Raw genomic sequence first — 25339 nt, forward strand, 5'->3', positions numbered from 1 at the left:
GTGCCCGGCCCGGCCCGGCCCGGCCCGTTTATTTATAATGAGACCCGATCCGAGTCCGAAATATACTTTAGCATTTAGGCCCGAGCCCGGCCCAAGATCATGTGATAATGAGCCCGAAATAAGTCCGAAACTTAATAATTAACCCAAAATTGTATTTTTATTTACAACAATCAGAGGCTTAATTTTGCAGTTGTGCTGTAAAATTTCTCCAGAAAGAACGATCCAATAAATATCGTTGTATATATATTTATAGAATTAGGCCCGAAAAGGCCCGAGAAATATGGTTGTATATTTGAAAATTTACGATCCGAACCCGGCCCGGACCCGAAGTAATATATGCTTTGTAGGCCCGAGCCCGTGCAGACCTCTAACGTGTTCCGTCACAACTAGGGTGACAATAATTCTAACAGCTAAATGTAAGACACCTTAAAAAAATTTTAAAAAAATAAATGAAATAAAAAACTTTAAAATGAAATTGTGAAACAAAATAGTATTTATTGTGTAGTTATTGTAAAGTTGACTCAATTTTAGCATTCGTTTTCTGGACGGAAGCAATATGAGACGTGGAATCACAGTTGAAATTTGAATGGTCTCCCATCTAGGGTCGAACTCAGCATCCTAAATAAAGCAGTGTTACATAATGACAGTATAAATATATCACGATAAAACTTAATTATGTCGTTTTGTTAAATATTATCATTAGCTTGTTAATTATTAAAAGTGATTTATATATATTGATTATTCCAAGTATTGTTGTTTAAAGTCTTGTTTCTGTTTTACGTCCCACTATTATGTATTGAGGCTAAGAGAGAGACGGTGATCATGGGATGGATAATGAAGTTGAATGACGAAAGTAGTAGGAACGAGGAAACCCCCGAGAAAATTCACGCACACGGTGTTTGTCCGTGCAAAGCCCATTTGGTGGGAACGGAATTGAACTAGGGACCCTACGCGACAGAGGAGAGTGCTTCATTTCTGAGCCACAGTGGTTCCACTTGAACTTCTTATAGCATCATACAAGTCAGGTTAGACCCCTACACTGTAAAAACTGTATAGTTGGAATAACCCAGAATTCTGGGTTGAAAAAGTGACAACCACGCCGTATTGTCTTAGAAATCAGAAAATATGGTTATAATAACAATACGAGAAGTCAAAACTAGTAAAAAATAAAAACCTCTGGCATGACCTGGATTCGAACTCACACCGCGCGGCTGTTAAGCGCGTGCGTTATCCACCAGACCAACCGGAATCTTAGTTTAGGCTGTGTGATAACAAGAATTACAGCATACTTTGGAAGCAATTTTTAGTCACTTTGAATTTAAAACAAGTCAATTAAAAAAACTAAACCAAACCAAACATAACCCGGAATATTGAATCAATGCCATTAAAAGCTAGTTTAGTACAGCAGCTATTTATCAATGTTAACGTATGTTTTGAGAGAAATTTTCTTCACTCTTGGCGAAGTGTACTGAGTGAACTGCAGTGCACTTCGCCAAGAGTGAAGAAAATTTCTCTCAAAACATACGTTAACATTGATAAATAGCTGCTGTACTAAACTAGCTTTTAATGGCATTGATTCAATATTCCGGGTTATGTTTGGTTTGGTTTAGTTTTTTTAATTGACTTGTTTTAAATTCAAAGTGACTAAAAATTGCTTCCAAATTATGCTGTAATTCTTGTTATCACACAGCCTAAACTAAGATTCCGGTTGGTCTGGTGGATAACGCACGCGCTTAACAGCCGCGCGGTGTGAGTTCGAATCCAGGTCATGCCAGAGGTTTTTATTTTTACTAGTTTTGACTTCTCGTATTGTTATTATAACCATATTTTCTGATTTCTAAGACAATACGGCGTGGTTGTCACTTTTTCAACCCAGAATTCTGGGTTATTCCAACTATACAGTTTTTACAGTGTAGTATTTAAGCAACTATAGAAGTTACTATAAAGTTGAACAAGGTGAACAGAAGACACTTCATACTCCCAGTATTGAACCTACTCTCATCTCTCTACTATGGAGACCAAACACTAAAGACTCTATATTGATATTGTATGCTGACAGTGAGAAGTAAGGTAACTGCAGATATATATACTCCAGTGCAGCTAAATACGCCAAGTGTTCAGTGCTGGGACGTTTCCGACGAAATCAGCTAGAATCCTTCTCCAATGTGTGCCACGGGCTTGGACAAGTCCTATTTGACGAATACTTCGGGAGACAGCGCTGAGACCGCCATGCCATGCAGTGTTGTTTGCTTCGGGAAGGTTCCGTGGAAGGACGTTATTATTTCAATAGAGATAAGAATCCGTTATTAGTACCGTACTAACTCAGATCATTGCCGATTCTTTACAGCAATCTACGCCTTATTTCGTGTCCTTCAGGAACACTGGTTTATAAGTGTAACTTTAGTATTTGTGATTCCATGGCTACTAAATCAATACCAAGCATTGTGCAGCGAAATACGCCAAGGCTTCTGCAAGTCTTTCTGAAGACGACAAAGATGTTTTCATTAGTCTCGCATGTTCCATATAATATCGCTGTAGTTTTTTAAAGTCACAGTAGTGACGCTGTTTGTTTATCTTCTTATGAACTAAAACTTTTCAGTTTGGAGCCTCATTTCAACTTTGTAGATTATCGTTTTTACATGTTTATCTTTTTATCTTCATCTTTCTCTTTGGTTATTCTATTTTTCTGTTTCAGCCATGTTGTGTAGTAATATTTCAGTTCGTATAATAAAGACGATGTAAGCAGTTGCAAAATTATTTCAGGTTTCTGGTAATATCCTAGACTTGATGTAATTACCTGCACGTGTTGGTAAATACGCCACTTTGTAACATTTTTTTCTTTTACCTTGGGTACAAAATATATTAGGTGACTGAAATCATTGTCACATTTTTTCTACACGCGGGAAAGACTACTCTGCAATGCACATGTCTTGTTCTTTGTGTTCCATGAAAATAAAGGCCTTAAAAAATCCAAAACCCTTAACATGGCGTATTTACCTGCACCTATCTTACTATGTAGGATCAAGGGATTTTCTAGTGTTTCTGTCGAAAGGTTTTAATTTGAATATGATTTGATTTGGGCTTTAGCATCACTTTCAGCAGTGAGGCTATATGAGAGCTGAATCCTAACGTGAGCTCCTCCGTGGCTAAGCGGTTAGCGTACGCGCCTTTGGCGTGGGAGACCCGGGTTCGATTCCTGGCGGGAGCTCATGTGGTTTGGATTCGACGTTAATCAGTAGGTCCACGTCTCATATAGCCTCGCTGCTGAACGGGATGTTAAACTCAAAATCAACTCAACTCAATCCTAACGTGACCTCGCTGGAAATCGAACCCGGGTCTCACGCCAAAGTCGCTTATGCTAACCGCTAGTCATAAGAAAGATCATCAAGAGATGCATTTGCAGTAGTTCTACCTGAAAAGTTGTTTGCTGACCAGTCTGATGAACTGAAATCAAAATGCTGCATATCAACATCGTGAGTTTCTTGTGCTAAAGTAAATTATAAAGATTGCTGTAATTAAAAAAAAAAAAAAAAAAGGTACAAAAGATGTTATTCTTTCCTAAAAAATTAGGGAAAAGTTTTATATTTTCAAAACAGAACAATCTCGAATACGGGACGTATTGTGACCAGGCCCGTAGCCAGCCCAAAAATGTAAGGGGATCCGGTAGAAGTTAGGGGGCACCGATCCAAACATATTACAGTTCATCACCATATTATAGTTCGTTTTGAAGCCTATCATGAAAATTTTAGGGGGGCAGTAGAAATATATGGGGCTTTTGTCCCCCATAAGTATGGGGGTGATTGTCACCCTACTTCCAACTTTCCCTTCAACCAATCAGGGGTAAAAGTGGATCTTGAAAGGTAAGGGGACGCATGACGTCACACCGTCTCCCTTGCCTCTTTGCCCATTGTATATATTTAGAAAGTGGGGGGACGCTACAGATATTTTTTGGAAGTGGGAGGATGGCGTCCCCCGCTTCCCCCGCACTTTTACCCCTGCAACCAACAACACCACCAGCAGCGATTCTAGGAAGCCAATGCAATGATTCATCACACAATTATTCCCATTACACAGTACTTTCAATTTATATTCATTATAACTCTGCTATTGAGATCGTTTTGATGTACTTAAAAAACTCAACAGTGAGCTTAGAATCATAGAATATGACATATACAAACAGTATATACATAAATACGAAAAGAGAGTATTTGAAAACCATGATTACGCCTCTTTCCCCGCCAAAATTATTCATAACCACTTTCTAGCTAGGAAATGATTTTCTTTTTCAAAGTTTAATGCAATAATGACAGGTTTTGTTTAAATTTAATATTTATGCTTTTCATAAAACTCATATTTTAGACTTTCTACCGCTGTCAGCCTCACTCACGCATCTTCACAAATAACCACACCCGAACAACAGGCAAGATATACAAAATAAATTCATATGTCATAAGATAGCACGCATGTTTTCTTTTTCACACAATTGGTTAAGACAAGTAAATAACATTGTTTTAAGTAGATGTTAGCATCTGCTACATAAACAAAAATATATAATGTACGTAAATTAGCATTTGTTGCTGGAATTATGATCATACTGTGTGAGTTTAATCATAATTTTACACGAATAAAGTTTTATGAAATGAAATACAAAAGCGCAAAAGTAAGTGACTTATCAGAAAGTTGAAAATCTTGTGTTCTAAAGCAGTTTTTGTAATAAATTGTGACGTGTGTGTTTTACAAAATGTGTCTAATAAAAAGTCATGTCCAAATACAATTCATACAAATTGAACCAACTTCAAAATCTTACACTTGGTAGAGCGAGAAACCCTTAAGGAAAATGACCTTTGGTTAGAAAGAATAATGATTTTGTCATTTACCTATTTAGCTATAATTGCTATCATGTGAAAGTGGGTTCTCATAGAATGGTAAAACTCAAATATACCTATGGCGTACCCATATCACGAAAGAAAAAACATAAAGTTGTTGTAGTACTTAACAACATGGTATTTACGACACATTGAAATCATTTTCGTATCTCATCATTATATTTTCAAATGTTCATGTAATCATACATCATTTGTATTACAGTAGAACCTGGATAATTCGAACTTCTGTAATTCGAAAACTTCTTTATTTCGAATTTTTCTCTTGGTCCCTAGAATTTTATATATACAAACAATGCTAAAAAAATCATGGTTAATTCGAATTGTAATCTGGATAATTCGAAGTTTTTGCAGTGTAAATCTAAAAGGAGGTCAAGTCATCGGGTCGGATTTTCCAAGAAACGGATGAAGATACGTACTGTAGCAGGTACTCTGCTGCTCATAAATCACAATAGTGGCACTTCCCGCCACAGTTCAGCAGCGAGTGTATCGTCGATGGTGGTTTGTTTTGACATTCGTGAAGTTGCAGTAGTGTGCGTATCGTCGTTTGTGAAACGTTTCGACATTTGTGATTTCGTCTGTGTTGTGTGAACTCGTGAACAAAGAATATTGATACAGTAATATTATTTTCTGTTTTTATGATTTTTTCAATGTTCATGCATAATACAGTGCTAGTGTGTGTACGTACGCATTACAGTACAGTATTTTACTTCATATTGTATTAACCTGTTTTTTCTAGTTTTACAATGAGTGTATGGTACTTAAAACACTTAATATTAGCTCCAATAATGGTCTTTATGTTAACACCTGAAGTTTGATTGTTTATTTCAACCATTTACAAAAACTTTTCTAATTCGAATTTTTGTATAATTCGAATTTTTCTACTGGTCCCTTCAGGTTCGAATTATCCAGGTTCGACTGTATTAAGTAGTGGCATTAATTTTATTTTTGTATTTTTAGTATTAGTTTTTTGTATTGAAAATTAAGCTTACGTATTCTTTTATTGTCCACTTGATAAATAAAGCATCTAGCTATATCAAGAGCATTGAAATAAATGAATAAATTTACCATTTCCAAATTGTTAAATGTAATCACCTGTTTTATTTGCAGAGTAAACGTGTCTATAGATGCCAAAAGCTTCTTTTCACATCATCAGCTAACTAACTATCTGCCCATAGCCAATTGAATCCAGTTTTTACTTTGTATTCCTATTGATGTTAGATCCCTGTTAACATTGTCTTCCCGTCTGTGCCTAGGTATTCCTAATGGATGTAACAATACAGCACAACAGGCATGATTATCGTTAAATATATATATATATATATATATATATATATATATATATATATATATATATATATAAAGTTTCATATTTCTTGACAGAATCGGCCAAATCTGCATCCTCAAAAATTGACGAGCTTCTTATGCCCTGGATTTTCTTCGAAAAAAGTAAATGTCATTTGTACGATATTTAAAAAATACGGCTTTTATTTGTCATTGGTATTCAACTAACAGGAATAGCCTATTCTCTGTGTCATTCTTTGTTGGTGAATGTTAAAATTGACTTTCTCTGTCAGTCTTTGTTGGTGAATGTTAACCTATTACTCTCTATCACTCTTCGGTGGTGAACGTTAACATATTAATTCCTGTTACTCTTTGTTGCTGAATGTTAACCTATTACTCTCGGTCATTCTTTCTTGGTGAATGTTAACCTATTACTTTCTGTCATTCTTTGTTAATGAATGTTAACCTATTACTCTCTGTCACTCTTTTTTGTGAATGTTAACCTATTACTCCCTGTCACTTCGTTAGTGAATGTTAACCTATTACTTTCTCTCATTTTTTTTTAGTGAATGTTACCATCTCCTTTAGCCTAACCGGCATAACCGTGGGACGTAAAACTCAAAGATTTCATTTCATTTTTAGTGAATGTTAACTTATAACTGTCTGTTACAGTTTATTGGTGACTATTAACCTATTACTCTCTGTTACTCTTTGTCGGTGAATATTAACCTATTACTCTTTGTTACTCTTTGTTGGTAAATATTAACCTATTACTCTCTGTTACTCTTTGTCGGTGAATATTAACCTATTACTCTCTGGCACACTTTGTTAGTGAATGTTAACCTATCACTTCCTCTCACTTTTTTAGTAAATGTCTGTTATACTTTATTGCTATATATTAACCTATTATTCTTTGTCGATGAATATTAACCTATTACTCTCTGTTACTCGTCGTTGGTGAATGTTAACATATTACTCTCTGCCACTCTTTGTTGGTGAATACTAACCTATAATTCTGTTAGTCTTTGTTGGTAAATGTTAATTTATCACTCTCTGTCACTCTTTGTTGGTGAATGTTAACCTATTACTCTGTCAGTCTTTGTTAATGAATGTTCACCTATTACTCTGCCACTCTTTGTTGGTAAATGTTAACCTATTATTCTGATATTTGACCATAAAGCCAGAATGGCAGAGAGGCACCATTGTCACTATGACTAAACCGTAAATTCTCATAGGCTGTTCCGGTTTTTCGTCTATAAATCTGGGAAACCAATTCATATATACTAATCGATAGAACACATTGAGCTTAACAAACTGAATATAAAAGCTCATAGGTAGTTTTGAAATAAAAACGGAGAGAAAAACAAATCTCTTTCTGTATCTAAACATTGATGCGGTATTACAAACATGTCATTTATTGAGGTGAAACTTATACTACAGTTTATCCACATTAAAACGAGGTATGGACTAGGATGTCTTTGGACAAAATCTCTCACCCAAGTGACCTAGGTGAAATAGTGACTCATGTCATCACTACTGTTGTCACGTTAACGTCACGTCACGTGAATCGAATGACATATTCATATTTATGTATCGAAATAACTTATATTAAATTTCTTGCACCAAAACAGATGCAATAATGTGAATAATTCTTATAACCCTTCCTCCTTTCAAGCGCGTATTGAATAAAATTTTATTTTATGGTAGTGGAGGATCTAAGGACAACGTTTGCATACATGTTAATTTCTATAATGAAGCCCATTGAATATCCGGTGAAGGACAAAAACAATCCATTTTCTGTTTCATCACTTATGGGTGGAAAAGTTACAACCCTCATTTTAAACTCAGCCTAAAGTTTAAGAATATTGTTAAATTAATAAATAAAATAAAATTCTGAGTCATAAGGCTTCGCAAATCGTGTGATGAGTAATTTCAATTTATATAGATACAATTATTCTATTCTATGTATACTATTCAGTCAATTATTGTTTTGATTTTGTAATTACTGGCTAAAATACAAAAATAAAACACATTCAAGTTATTAAAGTGCTCAAAGTACTTATAAATCGAATTAATTTGTATTTCAGATATGGCTGCTGGCTGCCAGCTTTATAGCTACAAGTGGAAACGCTATTTTGGGTGGAACAGAGCCAGGATTCAACGTTGCTTCTAATCCAAGAATTGAGCCTAATATGAGGAACCTACCTTTTGTTGGTGTCGCCAATCCAGTGCCTATAAGAACTCTACAAGTACAAGCAATACCACAATCTCCATTTGTATCCTTGTTGCGTCGATTTGGAACTGCATCACCCAACGGCGGAAGTATAAATATCCAAGATCTACGTCAAGCTGGGATAAACAATACGCAATTACCATTTGGTGGTACGGTTTTGAGTCGCGATCAACTTCCTAGTGCCCAAGCTAGAGAGGGAAATGATCAAAATAGCCAAGATGGTCAAAATATTCAAAATAGTCAGGATGGTCAGAACAATCAAAATAGTCAAGATGGTCAGAATAATCAAAATAGTCGAATCGGGCAAAATGGGCAAAGCGGGGAGAACTTAGGTAGCAGTAGTATTTCTCAAACTCCTATTAATGGCGCCTCTGTTGCACGTACCCCACAAATTCCGGAAACGGGTCCCCCATTCAGAGGTAACGTTGGTGGTTTGGTACGTATAATCCCCATTCCTGGGTTACTATCTTTAGTGGATGAAGGAATTTTAGGTGATCCCCTTCGGGTTAGGAGTTTCAGAGACCTTAGAACTATCGATCTTGGAGCAGCTTCTGTCGACCATGGACTTCACGGTCTTAATGGAGCTGGATTAGGACATATTGGAAATCTGAATGATGTTGGATTAGGGCATATTGGAAATCTTAATAATGTTGGATTAGGGCATATTGGGAACCTTGTGGAGATTCCTAGCATTGGACATACAGGTACCACGAGTTTTCGAGCGGCTGCGAAAGGAATAGCTGCAGCTAATATTATTTCGGGTTCCCTTAAAACTAAAACTGATAAAGTTGCCACTGTTATACCTGTTGTCGAAACACCACTTGAAGATACTTCAGCTCATCTCCATCAGACAAGTCCTTCAGTAGCAAGTGAAATACCAATTGGAAGTCCCTTTGTTGTAGCTACAGCGGTTCCTGTTCAACATATCACTTCAGGAAATGTGGTCAAGATGTGCATTACATGTGCTGCTACTGCTCAGTTGACTGCATCTCCTGCGTTGGGGTCATCGACCCCAATTAGTGTTATTACGAAAGCAACAACTTCTGGCAACAGTGGTGTGATTTCTGGAGGGTATTCAGGTGCAGTTAGCACAAGTAGTAGCAGCCCTCATACTCGACAAACTGAACAAATAGAGAAAACTGGGGTTCCATTAACACACTAATTACGTTTACCCTCTATAATTCCACATCGTTTAACTTCAACCATCGTTATGCGATCCCAGATAGTTGTATCAGTCAATTTCAACGACCGTTGTGTAACCTCAGACTCTTACATGAGTCAATTTCAACAATATTGTTGATAGTCCAGACTCTTGTATCAGTCAATTGCAACGATGGATTGTATGACCGGAAGTGTCTTGTATCAGTCAATTTTAACGACCTGAGACATTTCTGCAGTCAATTGCAACTGCCATTGGTGATTCACACACTTGTATCAATCAATTTCGATTATAGTTGTATGATCCCAGACTAATCAGCCAATTTCAATGACCATAATATGACACTACACTCTTGTATCAGTCAATTCTAACCACCGTTGTATGACCACCAGTTTCTTGTATCAGTCAATTTGATAACCCCCACAGACAAGAGTTTTTTAAAATACTGTATTAAGTGTATAATTTGTTTCTATGTTAAAAACGGAACCTAAGTCTACAAATGTATATGTCTCATTCTTCGTATGGTAATAAATAAAACGCTTAATTTTAAGAAAACTATGGTATAAAAAAGTATTTCAGTTGTACTGGTACAAATAGTTTGACCTAAAAGCCTATGCTCTCATGGTGGTTAAAGTATTTATTGAAAAGAATTATTTAATATATTTATTTATAAAAATGACTCATTGGATATTATGTAAAATTATTTACCATATGAAAAGTAAATTACATGTATAATTATGTTGAGAAAAAAAATAAAAGTATTAAAATTATTTTCTTTCTATAAAAAATACCAGTCATTGTACTGTTCGGTCTGTGTTGAAGTTTGGTTTACCTATGATAGCTTAGTGTAATTCAAGAGAGATGTATCAATTTTGATTGAAAATGTGAGACTAATTAGGAATTTTACGTAGGTATTCATTGAACAGATGACGTGTAAACAAAACAAACATTTACCTATGTTACGAAACATAGCTGAGCGAGCGTGAGCGAGCAAAAGGGGGTTAGAAGCCCTGCAGTTCTCGTTATATTACAGACATTACGTCACACTCGGATGGTGCAACTTCGATTAATATAATATGTACTATGGGAGCGTACCAACAGATAACTCCAACCAATCAGAAACGAGTATTTGGTTCCTTTGGCTAGGGTCAAGCGCGAAAAAATATCCATTGGTAACTTTACATTGTCAAGTATATCTTTCTTCTTCTTCTTCTTCTTTATAAAGATTTATTGCTTTACAAATGCTGTAAATATTATGGAGAGAGTTGCAAATTTTAGTGAAGCATTATACCAAACCATCACTGATCATTTTAAATCAAGTTTCATCATCTAAGTATTTGCCTGTTGTAGAGAAGAGTTTGCGTTCTCGCAAAGAACATATATATACAAAGGTCGTTCAGTCTACATTTGGCCAAATTCAACTTACCTAAAAATTTAGAAGAATCCATGGCGCCAGGTCCGTAGGTGCTCGATGTGTTTTCCTTGGTTCCTAATAATAGCCCGACAGCGTAATTTCCACTGTAATAGGCTTCTCTGAAGAACTGGGAGGGGAATCTTGTCCCAGTCCCTTTGCGCAGCTTTCCAAAGTCCTTCCTCAGTTGTCACACGCCGTTTTCCCAAAGCCCGCTTCAGCAATCCAAATCCACAATAGTTCATAGGACTTGCATCTGGAGATTTAACAGGTACCTCATTGAAAGGTATCACCTGTATAGCACTTGCCTCCTCCATCTCCCTGTAGAATGCGAGGGACGATCGTGAGGTATGTGATGAGGCCTTGTCCATATGAATGCGCACCAGCTTGGCGTCATTTCCGTACATTGCTGGAATCTCATGCTCGTAGATCGGCCGCATGATCTGCTCCTGAAAATACTTCGAATTTATTTTGCAGTTCTTCGCCACCCTACGAATCTTCAGTTTACCTCGGTATCAGTAGCCATGAACCCTTTTGGGAAGAATTCTTTACATACACAGACCCACCTTCTGAAGTTCTTGGTGCCTTTCTCTGGTACAAGATGGCTCTCGGTTTGCCGCAGTCGGAAAGGTAAATCCATCTTTTCAAATGACAGAAACACTAAAGCGGGCGTCATAAAGAGCCGCAACATAGTCTTTCCAAAACCGGCTTAGTTTGGGCGGCATTTTGGCCACAGAGCGAAAACCCACACACTTGGAAACAAATTTAACACAACACTCACAACAATGGTTCTGTTTTGCGCGTTATTGTCGTCCGCGCGGAAAAACAACTCCGTTCCCAGGAAGCCAGTGCACAACACTGCAAGAGCCAGGTCGGGTGAGTCCATTCTGCCCGGGAGGGGGAAGAAACGAAATCGGCCAAACGTAGGCTGAACAACCCCTCTCTCTCTCTCTCTCTCTCTCTCTCTATATATATATATATATATATATATATATATATATATATATATATATATATATATATTCACTAGCCAATTTGAAGTGAGGATTAGCACATTTTCTAATCCTAGGGCACAAACTTTACTTGTGACGTCTATGATCAAGTTGATCTTCAACGGACCTTTCATCAACGATAAATCTTAGTACTAACGTAAGCTTACCAGGTAGGATCGCTGCTACAAACCATATCATCGTTAGCACCGTAGGAGACCAGCTGAATACATAACCACCTGGATAGGACGGTGGATACAATATATAAAATAACAGTAGTGCAGTTCATGGCAGCGAATTTTCTATGTTCTATTTAGACCCCTATCCTATATCCGTCATTCCTAAATAGCGAATATGACAAAAAAACTTTTCATATGAACAGAACAACTTTGTATTTGAATTTGTGAGGCTCCTAAATATATAATTAGAGACTACGATCAGTGTAATAAGTAGATTTGTAATTTTTCTAGCTTTTGGTTCCGCCATTTTGAAACATAGCCGGTATTTTAAAAGCTCCTTGTCTGACTGCCAAAATAATATTTTTTTTCGTATTCTGCAGCTTTGAAAACATATATTTCGACACTAAGATGATAATTCTCAACCAATTTTTAAAATTTCATTTTCCGTGTTCGCCATTTTGAAAAAATAGCGTCTACTGGAGAAACGTACCAAAACTGTAATGTCTACCCAAGAGAAAATAATCTACTGTGTCCCTAAACCACATTCCATAAATAAATTTCTCTGCGCATAGAGGCGAGACTATATGGTAGGTCCAGGACTATAAGCGTTGGACGTAAAACAAAGATTTTTGTTATAAACTGTCATCACTGATTTACACTGCCTCTCTGGTGTATACTTCACGTCTCTTTACAACACTGAGCCTATATGAGTCGTAGATTTACAGTTTAAAGAGCAACTCAAACCACTGTAGTGAGTTCAAATACTTTCCCACACAGTGGCGGCTCTTCAGGGTAGTCGCTAAAAATAGCGACATAAGCTAGGAGAAAAAAACTTACATAGCTTTGTGTAGCTATATGAAGCATATCTCCATTAGTTGATAGCGATACATTTTTTGACCAATGGGATCTCCCTCAAAGGCCGCCACTGCTCCTACCTGGAATCGAAGTTGGATTCATTAAAAATATACTAATCCAGTGGTTCTCAAAATAATTTCTATCAAGACTTCGATTTTATCCACCCTCTTGCCAACGATCTCCTTATAATTTCTGGTTTGTAATAAGCTTGTGTGGGCGTAGATTTCACGATATCTATCTATTTCTATAATAGTAGAGCCCATTTCTTCTAGGCCTATATGATGGGTACAGTAACAGTAATATATTCCCTACGATGAAAGTGCTGGTTCAAGATGGATATTAAACCCCTTCATTGAAGAGGCCATCAAAGTAACTGATCTAAGCCCACAACTTCTTGACCAATTAATACAAATCACTTATCAATTGAAAACGACTTGATAATGTCCATTACGAAGATTGAACCGGACATTGCCGCACTAGTGTAATCACACCATGCCCAGATATCTGATTAGCTTTCAATTTTAATTGGATTTCAATATGCAGGTTTTGTTGCATTTGTATTTTTCTGTGTTTTCAGTACGCAGTTCTCATTAGTTTCATATCGCACTTCTTTCATTTAAATTGATTTTTACAGCACTCTGCATCTGTTGAAAATGTTTAGTAAACGCACTTTTTGTTGTTCTTAACAGTATATATAAAAATAAAAATATGCCTATCAGAAAGAAATTCAAAATATACATTCTAATTATATTTTTCTCTTCCGCTTAGACTATTTTTGCGATCCTCAGGTTGAGGAACACTGAACTAGACCAATATGGAAGGCTATACAGACGCTTTAATGAAGCTTATTGTCTTATGTTGTATAATTACTGTAGAAGCATTTTGATAATTGAAATTTACTGCAAAATATTAAATTTCGAGGTAACTCCTAACAAAGACACTTTTAAAGGGAAGAAACATTCAATTTTCTTAACGAGGTTAGGAAGAAAATGTTATGAAAATATCTTATAAATTGTATATATATATATATATATACATAAATAAATATGTTTTAAACAACAGGAGTGGTTAGCAAAAATGTCTTGTGGGCTTGTTCCGGCTGTTTTCTTCCGTGGGAGGTCGCTCTTCAATTTCCTTTTATGGCATTTAAAAAAAAACATATGAGCTCAATGTCACGCACTACACGCAAATCATCTACTCTACATAAACACTGAAATTTCACACTGACACACTTCACACCACGACCGGTTTTACAAAAGGAAGGGAAACTGTATGAAAAACCGCATTAGTTTTTATTTACAATAGTCGTGATAAATCTTCGCAATTTATTGCAGTCCAGAACACTTTCAAGTGATTTTCAATATATGTTTTTTTTTTCACGTTGGAGGTACAAACAGTGGTGTCATTCAAGGAAGTTCATACCTGTTTTTATGATCAGTAAAGTACGTCGACTTATTATTAATACAGGGTGTGTCAAAAAGATGGGCACAATTTGAAAATTCCATATCATGGAAATGAAATAAATCACAACTACACAATAAGTTGCAAATAGTTCAGTGAGTCGTCAAGTTTTTCACCTCGTATTAACGTACTACGTACCATCACATAGGCAATAAGGCAACATTGGATGAATTCTTCCCGAATTGTCAGCAGAGTGTCCTCTTTTACTGAATTTACTGCCGTTATTGTTCTGTTTCTGAAGTCATTCATATCAATTCGTCGCATGAGAACCAGAAAAGCGTAACTCCATTTTCGTAGGTTTACAGGCGAGAGGACAAAAATATTATTTTCTTAGAAAGATGTGTTTTTAATAAGATGGTAATTGAGCTACATTACAACAGATGATCGACAAGGAGAACAGATGGCATTACGTTTCATTTACAGCAAGTGGGGCTTTCAAAATTGTGCCCAAACATGAAGAAAACGAAAACCGCATACTGGAGGTGAGTTCCTCTAGTTCTCATGCGACGAAACGATAATGGAGAGACGAAAACAATCTTTAACGGAACTTCTCAAGAACAAGTCTTACAATGTGATGTCTGGGAACTTTGGGGGGTCAAAAGTGTAATTTTGACACCGTGCGATCTTTGTCCGTATTCAACGTACAGTGGCACAGAATGCTAAACTAGCGGGACGAAATTATATTGCAATATAAAAGATGGTAATTTTATGTAATGATTTACAAAATACAATGATTATATTCAGATTTTTTTTTAATGAATTCAATTTGACACACATACTTGGGTACTTTCTAGCCAATGATTACCGATTTATCATAGACATATTAACACACTGATGAAATTATTACACATTGTGAATCAGAGGTACAAATGTTCGACACAAATTCGTATATTTTCAGAACTATAAATAAAACAGTAGGCTAAACAAAGGCAACAATATTATCCCATTCGTGCAGGTAAAGAAGATTGTGGGAAATAGTTGTACTTTCCTTGACATTAAAAATTGAGAAAATGCACACACACAGAGACAGAGACGGAGTTGAAAATCGCAGGTAATCAAATGCACCACTGACCTTGAATCAGAGAAAATTAGTCACATCAAAAGACGTCATTGTGATAATAATAATGAAAAAGTTATGCAAGGTACGCGTCGCATGAGCAGTGTTTCTTCAAGACACGTTTTTGGAGGGGCACTGCCGCCCCGGAGCTCTGAGAGTGCACCCCCGGAGGAGACCAAAATAATACATATTTAATATAATAATAAATAGAATAGTACCAGCAGTGCCCCCCGGAATACAAAGTGTGCCCCTCCGGAACATTGTTTCTGAAAGAACCACAGCGCATGAGAACCAGAGGAACGTAACTCCAAAAATGCTGTTTTCGTTTCCTTCATGTTTGGACATAATTTTGAAAGCCCCACTTGGTGTAAATGGAACGTAACGCCATCTGTTCTCCCTGTCGATCATCTGTTGTAATGTAGCTCAGTTACCATCTTATTAAAAACACATCTTTCTAAGAAAATTATATTTTTGCCGTCTCATCCGTAAACCTACGAAAATGGAGCTACGTTCCTCTGGTCCTCATGCGACGAATAAGGCTTATTGTTGTAACTAGTATTATTTATGATCCGTCTTTTGCAACACGGACACTCTCTTGACATGTTAATACAGTAGGAGATTAGAAGAATAATTACTCCCACTAAGATACAATGATTTGGATGGAGTTGCGACATCATGGTTTCGAGCGACCACAAGTCATACGAATTTTTTCTTTCTCTTCTTTTTTTAGTTATATATATATATTCATTATTATTCTATACCAATTAGTCTTTTGTTTTTACTCATCATTATCATCACTAAGTAACTAACTCTATGGTCGATAGAACTCGGAGGTTCGATGATGCGTTCACAAAAGTTCTCCATTGACTTCTGTCCTCAGCCAAGTAGATTCAGTTTCTACTTGGTATTCTGGTACTCCTTTCTGCAAGATCCAGGAGCTTAGGTCGTCCTAATGGACGTTTTCAGATTGGATTTCCAGTCAAAACTTTGAAAATGTTGCTACTTTCTTCCATTCCGGCTAGATGACCTGCCCAGCTGAGCCTCCTAGACTTGATGACTCTAACAATGTTTAAGCTGTATAAATTGTGCTGTTCCTCATTTGGAAGTTTCCACCAGTTCCCATTCCAGTTCCTCTTGGGTCCGAATATACGTCTCAGGATTTTATTCTCAAATATTTTCAGTCTACTTTCTTTCTTCACAGTAAGCAACCATGTTTCACAACCATACAGCATAACAGACATGATTAGAGTTTTATATATTTTAAGTTTCGAATTAATTACTAGTCAGAATTCACGATGACAAAAGATTTTGAACTGAATATCAACACGAATTCCCTGATTTCAGTCGACATTTAATTTCTTCGTGAATGTGATTTTGGTCTGTTGAAATTGATCCTAGATATTTGAAAGTATCCACTTGCCGAAAGTATTATTTTATATGTTTACGTATGCATAATTTGTAGTATTACAATCCCGCCGAATATCAATGTATTTAGTTTTTTCTGCATTTACTTTTAAACCCATGTCCTTGCAATCACTTACTAAGGTCTCTGCATTTCTTTCTATTGTTCTCCTATCAGATTTACAACATCAGCATACTCCATAACCTGCCCTGTAGAAGTAATGACCTCATCTGATCGCATTTTTGCGCCCCCGAATTCTGCCGCCCAGGTGAATGACCTAGGGGTACTTAGGACCACCCCCTCTAGATCTTGGTAGGGGTACATAGGACCACCCCATTAAATTTTGGAAATTGCCAAATTTCCAAAAATTTAAGGGGGTGGCCCTAGGTACCCCAGCCAAAATTTAGGGGGTGAGTCAAGGTACTCCTAACAAAATCTAGAGTTGGTGTTTCTAAGTACCCCTAGGTCATTGATCTGGGCGCCCGGGCGGCAGAATCCGGAGGCGCAAAAACGCGATCATGTGGGGCCATTAGTACTCCTGTACACTGGTTGCTGTTTTTGAGTTTCTTTATAGCGTACTCCAGAACTGAATTGAATAATAACGACGACAACGTATGTCATTATTTCAGGTCATTCTCGACGTGAAAGCTCGTGGACAAGAATATTCCTACTTAGAATTTATTTACGATTCATTCAAATACATCATAATTAATCTAACTAGCTCTATCAGTATTCCAAATTCTTTGTTAATGTACAATATTCCTCTCCTAACTGAATCGTAGGCCTTTCTAAAATCAATACATCGTTGATGCACCAGGATATTGTATTCCAACTTCTTTTCGAGTGTTTTTTGAATGGTAAATATCTTATCGATAGTTGCTGGATTTCGCCTTATTCCGCGCTGATAATCCCCAATAATTTCATCAATGGATGGAATCAATCTTGCTAATATATATAATGTTCGAGACATCGAGGTTTTTTTTTCTATAGGATGTAGACAAAAGAGAAATGTCTTGATAAGTATTACAATCAGTTTGTCAACTTTCTCATGAATTGGAGTAATGATTGATACTTTTCACTCTGTTGACAATTCCTCCTTTCATTATCATCAAAATCAGAATAAGGTGATGATTCGAAATCTTAATTCTTCTCTGAACCCGCGTCTTTCCCACAGCATAACTTCTCTTATTCGTTGATGAAAAAGGTTGAATGGATGTAATTAAGAGTTCGATAATATTTCTTGGGTTTGTGTTCAAATAACGTCATTTGAGTTTTTTTCTGCATTAAATTTCAGTTTCCATTTGAGACACCAACTAACAAGTTTATCGATTGACAGTTGCAGTTTAGCATTAGTGCGATCCACTGAAGAACATAATGCTACGTACTCAGCACATTGTAGAGAATATATTGACGGTTGAGGTTCTTTCATATCAGTGATATGTAAGATGTAAAGTAAGGGTGACAAAACAGATGCACCCCTGCACTCTTCGAAGTACAAAGTGGTAGGATTGAACATGATTAATTTGAATGAAGGTTGAGTGCTGATCAAAACAATTGGCTATAAGTCGGACGTACGCTAATGGTAGAATGCTAGCAATTTGAAAAGAAGTCCCTGACTCCAGACTGTATCGAATGCGCGCTCAATATCAAATAAAATAATTACAGAAAGCAGACGTTTATTGAAATTATTAATGATATAGCAATATAGTTTCAAAAGTTGCTCAGCAATACTAAATAAAGGTCGAAACCCGGCTTGTGTTGAGGGCAGAAGAGAATAAGTATGTAGATACGAGTGGAGTCGTTTGACCTGAATTCGTTCCAATGTTTTGCTAAAGACATTTGTGAGATTGATTGGACGGTAAGAGCCTAAGTTGGTAGGATATTTAAGTGGTTTTAGGGATACCACTATTTTAACGAGCTTCCCTAAGACAGGAAAAAAAGCCTGAAGTAAGAATAGCTGGATATAGCAGAGCTAGGACAGTATGAAATGCCGACGGTGCAGTCGAATTTGGTTGTAAGTTATAATATAACTGTATGCTCCAAGAGCTGCATTACGGCGATTTCGGAGAGCATCGACCACATCATTACTGGTAATTGGAACTTTGAGTAGTTCAGTAAGATCAACGTGATGTTCTATGGTAGGTGTAAACAACGGTTGGGTAGTATTGACAAGACTGTTAATGTGACTATGAGATGGATGTGTAAAGAGCGGATCAGAATGAAGGGTAAAAACATCCTCACAATGTTTCGTGAAAGCTCTTGCCTTCTCTACATCGGTAGTAGGGACAATGCCAGCAACATGAATAGGATATTGTGGTCCCTGTTTCTGGTGAGTAAGGCATTTGTATAAGCTCCAGAGTTGGTTGAGTTGGTTTCATTACGTAATTGGTTACAAGAAGTATGCCAATCTTATCATTTCCGAGAGATGATATAAAGTTTGACTATTCACTGAAATTGTCGTTGAAGCGAAGATAATTAAGATATTTTGTTCTCCTACATTTGTTTAAATATTCATGAAATCGGTGAAGAAGTGTGACAGCTTGAGAAGGTAAACTAGGCCGATTTGAATGCAAGCTACTTTTCGGAACTGTATATTCAGTAGCGTTGACGATTAGATTATTTAAAGTTCAGACGCTGTCTATATCATCCAAAGATGCAATATTCGTATTTGTAGATGAAAGCTGCTCAGAAATATAGATACGATATTTGCCCCAGTCTAGTTTTTGCGATTTGATATTTTACGCCGAAAACTCGCGGTTGTTGGGTGAGTAACGGGTGAAATTGTATTGTAAAAAGAATGGGTAAGGATCACTTCTACCGAGCGGAGTACCTCTACGTTAGATTTCATTAATTGTTTATTACTGATGATGGCAACATAAAGTGTGGTATTACTTTCAGGCTGAGTGTGGTGTGGTAGTAGGCAGGGGCGGATCCAGGGGGGAGATCAGGGCAATGGCCCCCCCCAGAAGAGGAAACTTTCTTATTTTATATATATAAATAAAACCCATCCCAAAGTTTGTAGCCCTTAAAAGTAGTCCTGGATCCGTCCCTGGTAGGATGCAGGAGCTGCGGGTATTTTGCGAAAAGTCCTAGAAACATTGTGGTTGTGCAGTAGTTCGAGAACGCTAATTAATGTTTTACTTAATAAATGGCCGGGAATTGTGAAGACTCCCTGTTGGCCTTCAGAAATTTGATTACGCTTTATGACTCTAACGTGTGTAACTACGCGCCTACAAATTCTTTAGTTATGTAATTATTAGGTCTTTTTACCGTCGAGAAGTCTAATTTTAAAATTTTATTTTATAATACTTGTTGTATACAATTTTGTTGTTTACATGAAGATTTAGTTCTAATATTAAGAGAAATGAATGTAAGTAATGTAGATGCATAATTTATTCTCATGTAGTACGTTGATGTAACATTGTACATGTTAAAAGTCTTTCTGCCATCTGTGAGGTATAAAAAATTTATAAAATGTGGAAACATAAAGACGCTTCTTTAACATTTATGTATAATATTTCCGTTTCCTTTTACTTACGAATGCACATCTAAATTTATTTTTATCAGAATCATTAATATAAAAAGAGATATTCAGACAATTCAGTACCTGCATTGCGTCAGACCATTTAACAGTGTGCATTGAATTAAAGTGCTCATAGAAGAATGAAAATATTGGTAAGTTCTATTTTCTTTTAATTTCTAAATAAGTAGTTCACTGATTATTCCAGTAAATTTTACTACGGGCATTACTATTTCATACGTCTAAATATAGTCAGAGGAAAACGGATATATTTGCAAATAAAACAAACCAACCGAACAGAAAAAAAAATAGTTCTCCCTTGCACATATCTCGCCTACGTCTATGCACAGATGTGGTTCCAGAATTTGTTAAGTGGAGCTAAAGGCGTACCTACGTGATTCTTTCATTGTAAAGTAAGATCCAGTATCGTACTCAACATGAATCCGTCTCTCTCTTTCTTTCCTTTCTCTCTCCCTCTCTCTCTCTCTCTCTCTCTCTCTCCCTATATATATATATATATATATATATATATATATATATATATATATATATATATATATATATATATATATATATATATACGTATATATTATACAGATACTTGTCAATTTATTGGAAATACCTGGAGTTCGCAACGGTCAGGTAGCGACCGCAACTTCGGGCTGTTAGTGGTGGTGTGTTAAGGTTCTTCACTACAGCGAAATTAAACTACCGCTAATTTTAGAGTTTTTCTGTAATATCTTCAAAACAAATAAAAAATATTCGAAAAGCAGAAACGTAGTAAACTAGACAATATGATTTTGCATGTGATATCTTTACCACTATTCACCTATCTGCTTTCGGTATGACGCTATTTACAGAACCAGCAAAAAATGCTGAATCTATCTACAGTTGCAAATCAAAAGCAGATAGATGAGTTGTCGTAACGGAGTCACATGCAAAATCGTATTGTCTAGTTCAACACGTTTCTGCTTTTGGAATATTTTTATTTGTTTTGAAGATATTACAGAAACAACTCTAAAATTAGCGGTAGTTTAATTTCGCTGTAGTGACGACCCTTAAGGTAAACTTGATACTACATGAGAAGCAACAGAAAAGCAGCGTGTAGTGAATTGAGCAGACGGTGATAGTGTAAAATGGACGACCACTGATTCTCAAAGACGTCAAATCATGGACGCTCGGTTATGTGGTGCAGGCGTGACGAAAGCGGTTCCTGAGGGACAATGTCCAAGGCTATGACAGCCTACGAAACTCAAGACAAAACCCCATTAGCGATGAGTAATAATGGTCAGAAAAAAAATAGTGACAGGGCCCGCCAAGCATTAAAACGGACTGTCAGCCAGGTCTTGCGACTGTGGTTCAAGTGACGGAAGAACTCTTATAGCAGCAATTTACACAACCTAAGTCCACAATCAGTTCCCTGCGAGATACATTGATATGAACATACGGGATAGAACAACACTGGCAAAATCATAACGCTTAAGCATGATTCCAATGGTGTCACTAACATTGGAATAACCTCACGAACATAAACCTCTGACGTCTGCAAACGTGTGATATAATCAAATAAGTTATTATTCAACTTATTTCAAACCACGGGCTGTGTGGCGGGCGACCAGAAAAGCTGTGATCCACAGCGACTTGAACAATCATGAAACATGATGGCGGCGCGGTGAACCTGAGCAGACACTGGTGTAATCTATACTGGTTGCGTCACTGCCGGTAGTCGTTATTTCAGGGGATCATGTATATCCTATGTTACAGATGATGCTTCCAGGCAATGACGCCATATTGCAGGATGATAATGTGCTCATTCATACAGATGGAGCTGTTGAAGTAAGCTTTGAGGAACATCGGGGTGAAGTTGAACACTTCCCTTGCATGGTTAATCTCCTGGAAAGAACTTAGTTTAACATGTGTGGTCTGTTTGGAGGAGACAAATTCGGAGCAGATTTCTAACTTTATCTTTTCTCACAGAACTGAGTGAAGCACATGATCGTGGAATGGTGTAATATTTTACTTGTAACCATTCACGATTTATCTATAACTCCACTCAACGTAGTATGAAAGTTATTCTTATGGCAAGACGTAGTCCAATGTTATGTTAATCTGCGAAGCCGCACCGTTTTTCAGATGTATTCATTAACTTAATGGGAATAATTTAGTTACTGGGAATGGGGTATAATCAGCAACAAAACATAAATAATCTAAATATCATTCAATTCAGATTAATAAAAAAATATCTATCAATACCGATTTTAACTATTTCCGGTTTACAAATCCTAATTTAGTAACTGGGAGTGGAGTATAATCAGCAACAAAACATAAAAAAGCTAAGTATCAATCGATTCAGCGTGAGAAAACAAATCGATTGATACCGATTTAACGATACCGATTTAACTACTTTCAATTACCCACTTCCAGTTTACCAAGAATAATTTAATTACTGGGAGTGGGGTATAATCAGCAACAAAATATAGAAATCTATACTATATCAATCGATTCAGCTTGCAAAACAAATTGATCGATTATATCCCACCCGTGGTAACTAAATTAGGCTCTGTAGTCCTAAACTGGAAGTGGGTAGTTGAAAGTAGTTAAAATTGGCATCAATTGATTTGTTTTGTCAAGGTGAATCGATTAATACTCACATTGTTTATGTTTTGTTGCTGATTATACTCATCTCCCAGTAACAATATTAGACTTTGTAAACCGGAAGTGGGAAACCAGAAGTAGTTAAATTCGGTGTCGATCGATTTGTTTTGTCAAGCTGAATCGATTGATATATACACAGATAATCAATGTTTCATTGTTGATTATACTCCAACTCCAGAAACTAAATTATTCTCGGAGTTACTTTAGTGTTATCACGGAAGATGACTGAGCTTCGCAGCAATAATCTTCTTCCCATCCTTTATCTTCCGCACTAGTATTGTCAACGACTCGAGCGGCTCGGCTCAGTCACCACCGAGCCGAGCCAAGAAGTAAGCCGAGTCAACAGCTCACCAAACCGAGCCGGCTCGAGCCCTAGACTCATTTGGGCCGAACAGAACCGAGCCGATGGCTCACCCCAACCGAGCCGGCTCGAACCGATATCTTAGTTGAACTGAGCCGGAGCTCGAGCTGAGCCAATGGCTCAGAGCTCGAGCAGAGCAGTTGACATCATTATTCCGCACGCGCCAGTAGCATTCCTTTTCAAGGTAAATTTATTATTTTATACTTTTCACTTTATTAATTTATCTTTTTGTTTAAAGAATTATTATTCAGATATATTATTATAATATTATATAGTAATCTTGGAGTTAAATAGAAGTAAGTTTTAATTTTGTGAAGATCTATGTAAATCGGCAGTAAGTAGTTAACATTTAACTAAAACTATAAGTGAACGATTATTATCACCGGATATAGTATATTTCTTCCTTTTTTAGCGGAGAGAAGGGGGTGAAGATGATGTATACTTGATACGCTGAATCGATTCAGAAGAAAAAAACAATTTGTCTTACCTATTAACGTTTTTGTTGTATGATAATTAACGTTGAAATCGGAAATAGTTAATTTCTATCACTTTTGTTTTAAATAGAGGTTTAGCGGGATTTAATCTAAAAATGGCCGATCAATTCCTAGCACTCTCAGTTTGAAAAGAGGAATAAGGGAGGGAATGTGGAAACAGTTATAATATGCTAGAGATTAACAGACTTCGGATTTTGGCATATTTGCATGTTTTGTTCCTAATGTAATATCGGTGTGCTCTTTAAACAGAAATTCGTTTCAGCTGTTTTGGGGCAAAATAGCAGAGTTTTATAGCGCATATATTTGCATATTTCGGAGGTTAGTGCATGTTTATGTCGTTATTGCATATAAATGCTTATTTAAAGAAACAAACAAATTGATAATTTTTAATGTTCAACAACTTTCCTTATAAATGGAATTTCAAGTTTCTAATATAAATAGACTCAAAATCTTTAAATGGTTCATTGTTGTAGGTTTAGAATATGTTCCAAGGTCATGTGAAAGAAGAATAACAAAAGATTGGGTAATTCATCCTCCTGGCAATGATACATGAATGTCAGTTTTTTGGAAGATATAAATAACGATGTCAAATCACCTACAACAAAATTTCGACATCATCTCGGCAGTTAAAGTTGTGTGGCGTTGTGTGTGTGTGTGTGTGGATTTGAAATTGTCTGGTCGTGTGGCAGTACAGGAATACCAAAAGAAAAATCTGGGTCCATTTAGTTGTAGTGCGACATCTTCAAATTCGAATTTTAATTAGCTCAGAATTTTGTCCACTATATGCCCATTTTTGTCCACCCAAGAAAAAAATTTGTACGATTCAAATTAACAAAGGAGAGCCATTCAAAAATTTCCGCCACTTCGTTCACCTGTACTGCATCTTCAAATTCGAATTTTAACTTGCTCAGAATTTTGTCCAGTTTTTGTCCATTTTTGTCCACCCAAGAGAAAAATGTACCATTCAAATAAACGAAAAAGGAACCTTTCCAATTTTCGGCTACTTCTTCGATCACCTGTAGTGCAACATCTTCAAATTCGAATTTTAATTAGCTCAGAATTTTGTCCATTTTTGTCCACCCAACAAAGAGATTTGTACCATTTAAATAAACGAGAGAGGGCCATTTCAAAATTTGCCCACATCGATTACATCTTGGCAAAGTTTTATCCACAAAAAAAATGTACCACTCAAATAAACGAGGGACAGCCATTTCAATAAATTCGGCCACTTCGATCACCTGTAGCGCACAGCTTCAAATTCGAATTTTAACTAGCTCAGAATTGTGTCGAATTTTTGAACATTTTTGTGCCACGAAGAATAAATTCTGTGTTATTGAAATAAACCAGGGAAGGTCATTTAAAAATTTGACCACTTGGATCACCTGTAGTAAGAACT

At 36.5% G+C, this 25339-nt stretch overlaps 1 protein-coding gene across 1 annotated transcript in view; it reads left to right on the plus strand.

The window, feature by feature from the left end:
• LOC145684853 (uncharacterized) overlaps nucleotides 1-10178 on the plus strand; it is a 30642-nt gene extending 20464 nt beyond the window's left edge. Inside the window, exon 2 of the mRNA XM_081757217.1 lies at nucleotides 8255-10178. Coding sequence (XP_081613343.1) covers nucleotides 8255-9562 — 1308 coding nt within the window. The 3' untranslated portion in view covers nucleotides 9563-10178. The remainder of the gene's footprint in view (nucleotides 1-8254) is intronic.
• The last annotated feature ends 15161 nt before the right edge of the window (nucleotides 10179-25339 follow it).

The sequence above is a fragment of the Thermobia domestica genome, chromosome 5 (assembly GCF_964235325.1).
Source record: "Thermobia domestica chromosome 5, izTheDome1.hap1.1, whole genome shotgun sequence".
NCBI lineage: Eukaryota > Metazoa > Arthropoda > Insecta > Zygentoma > Lepismatidae > Thermobia > Thermobia domestica.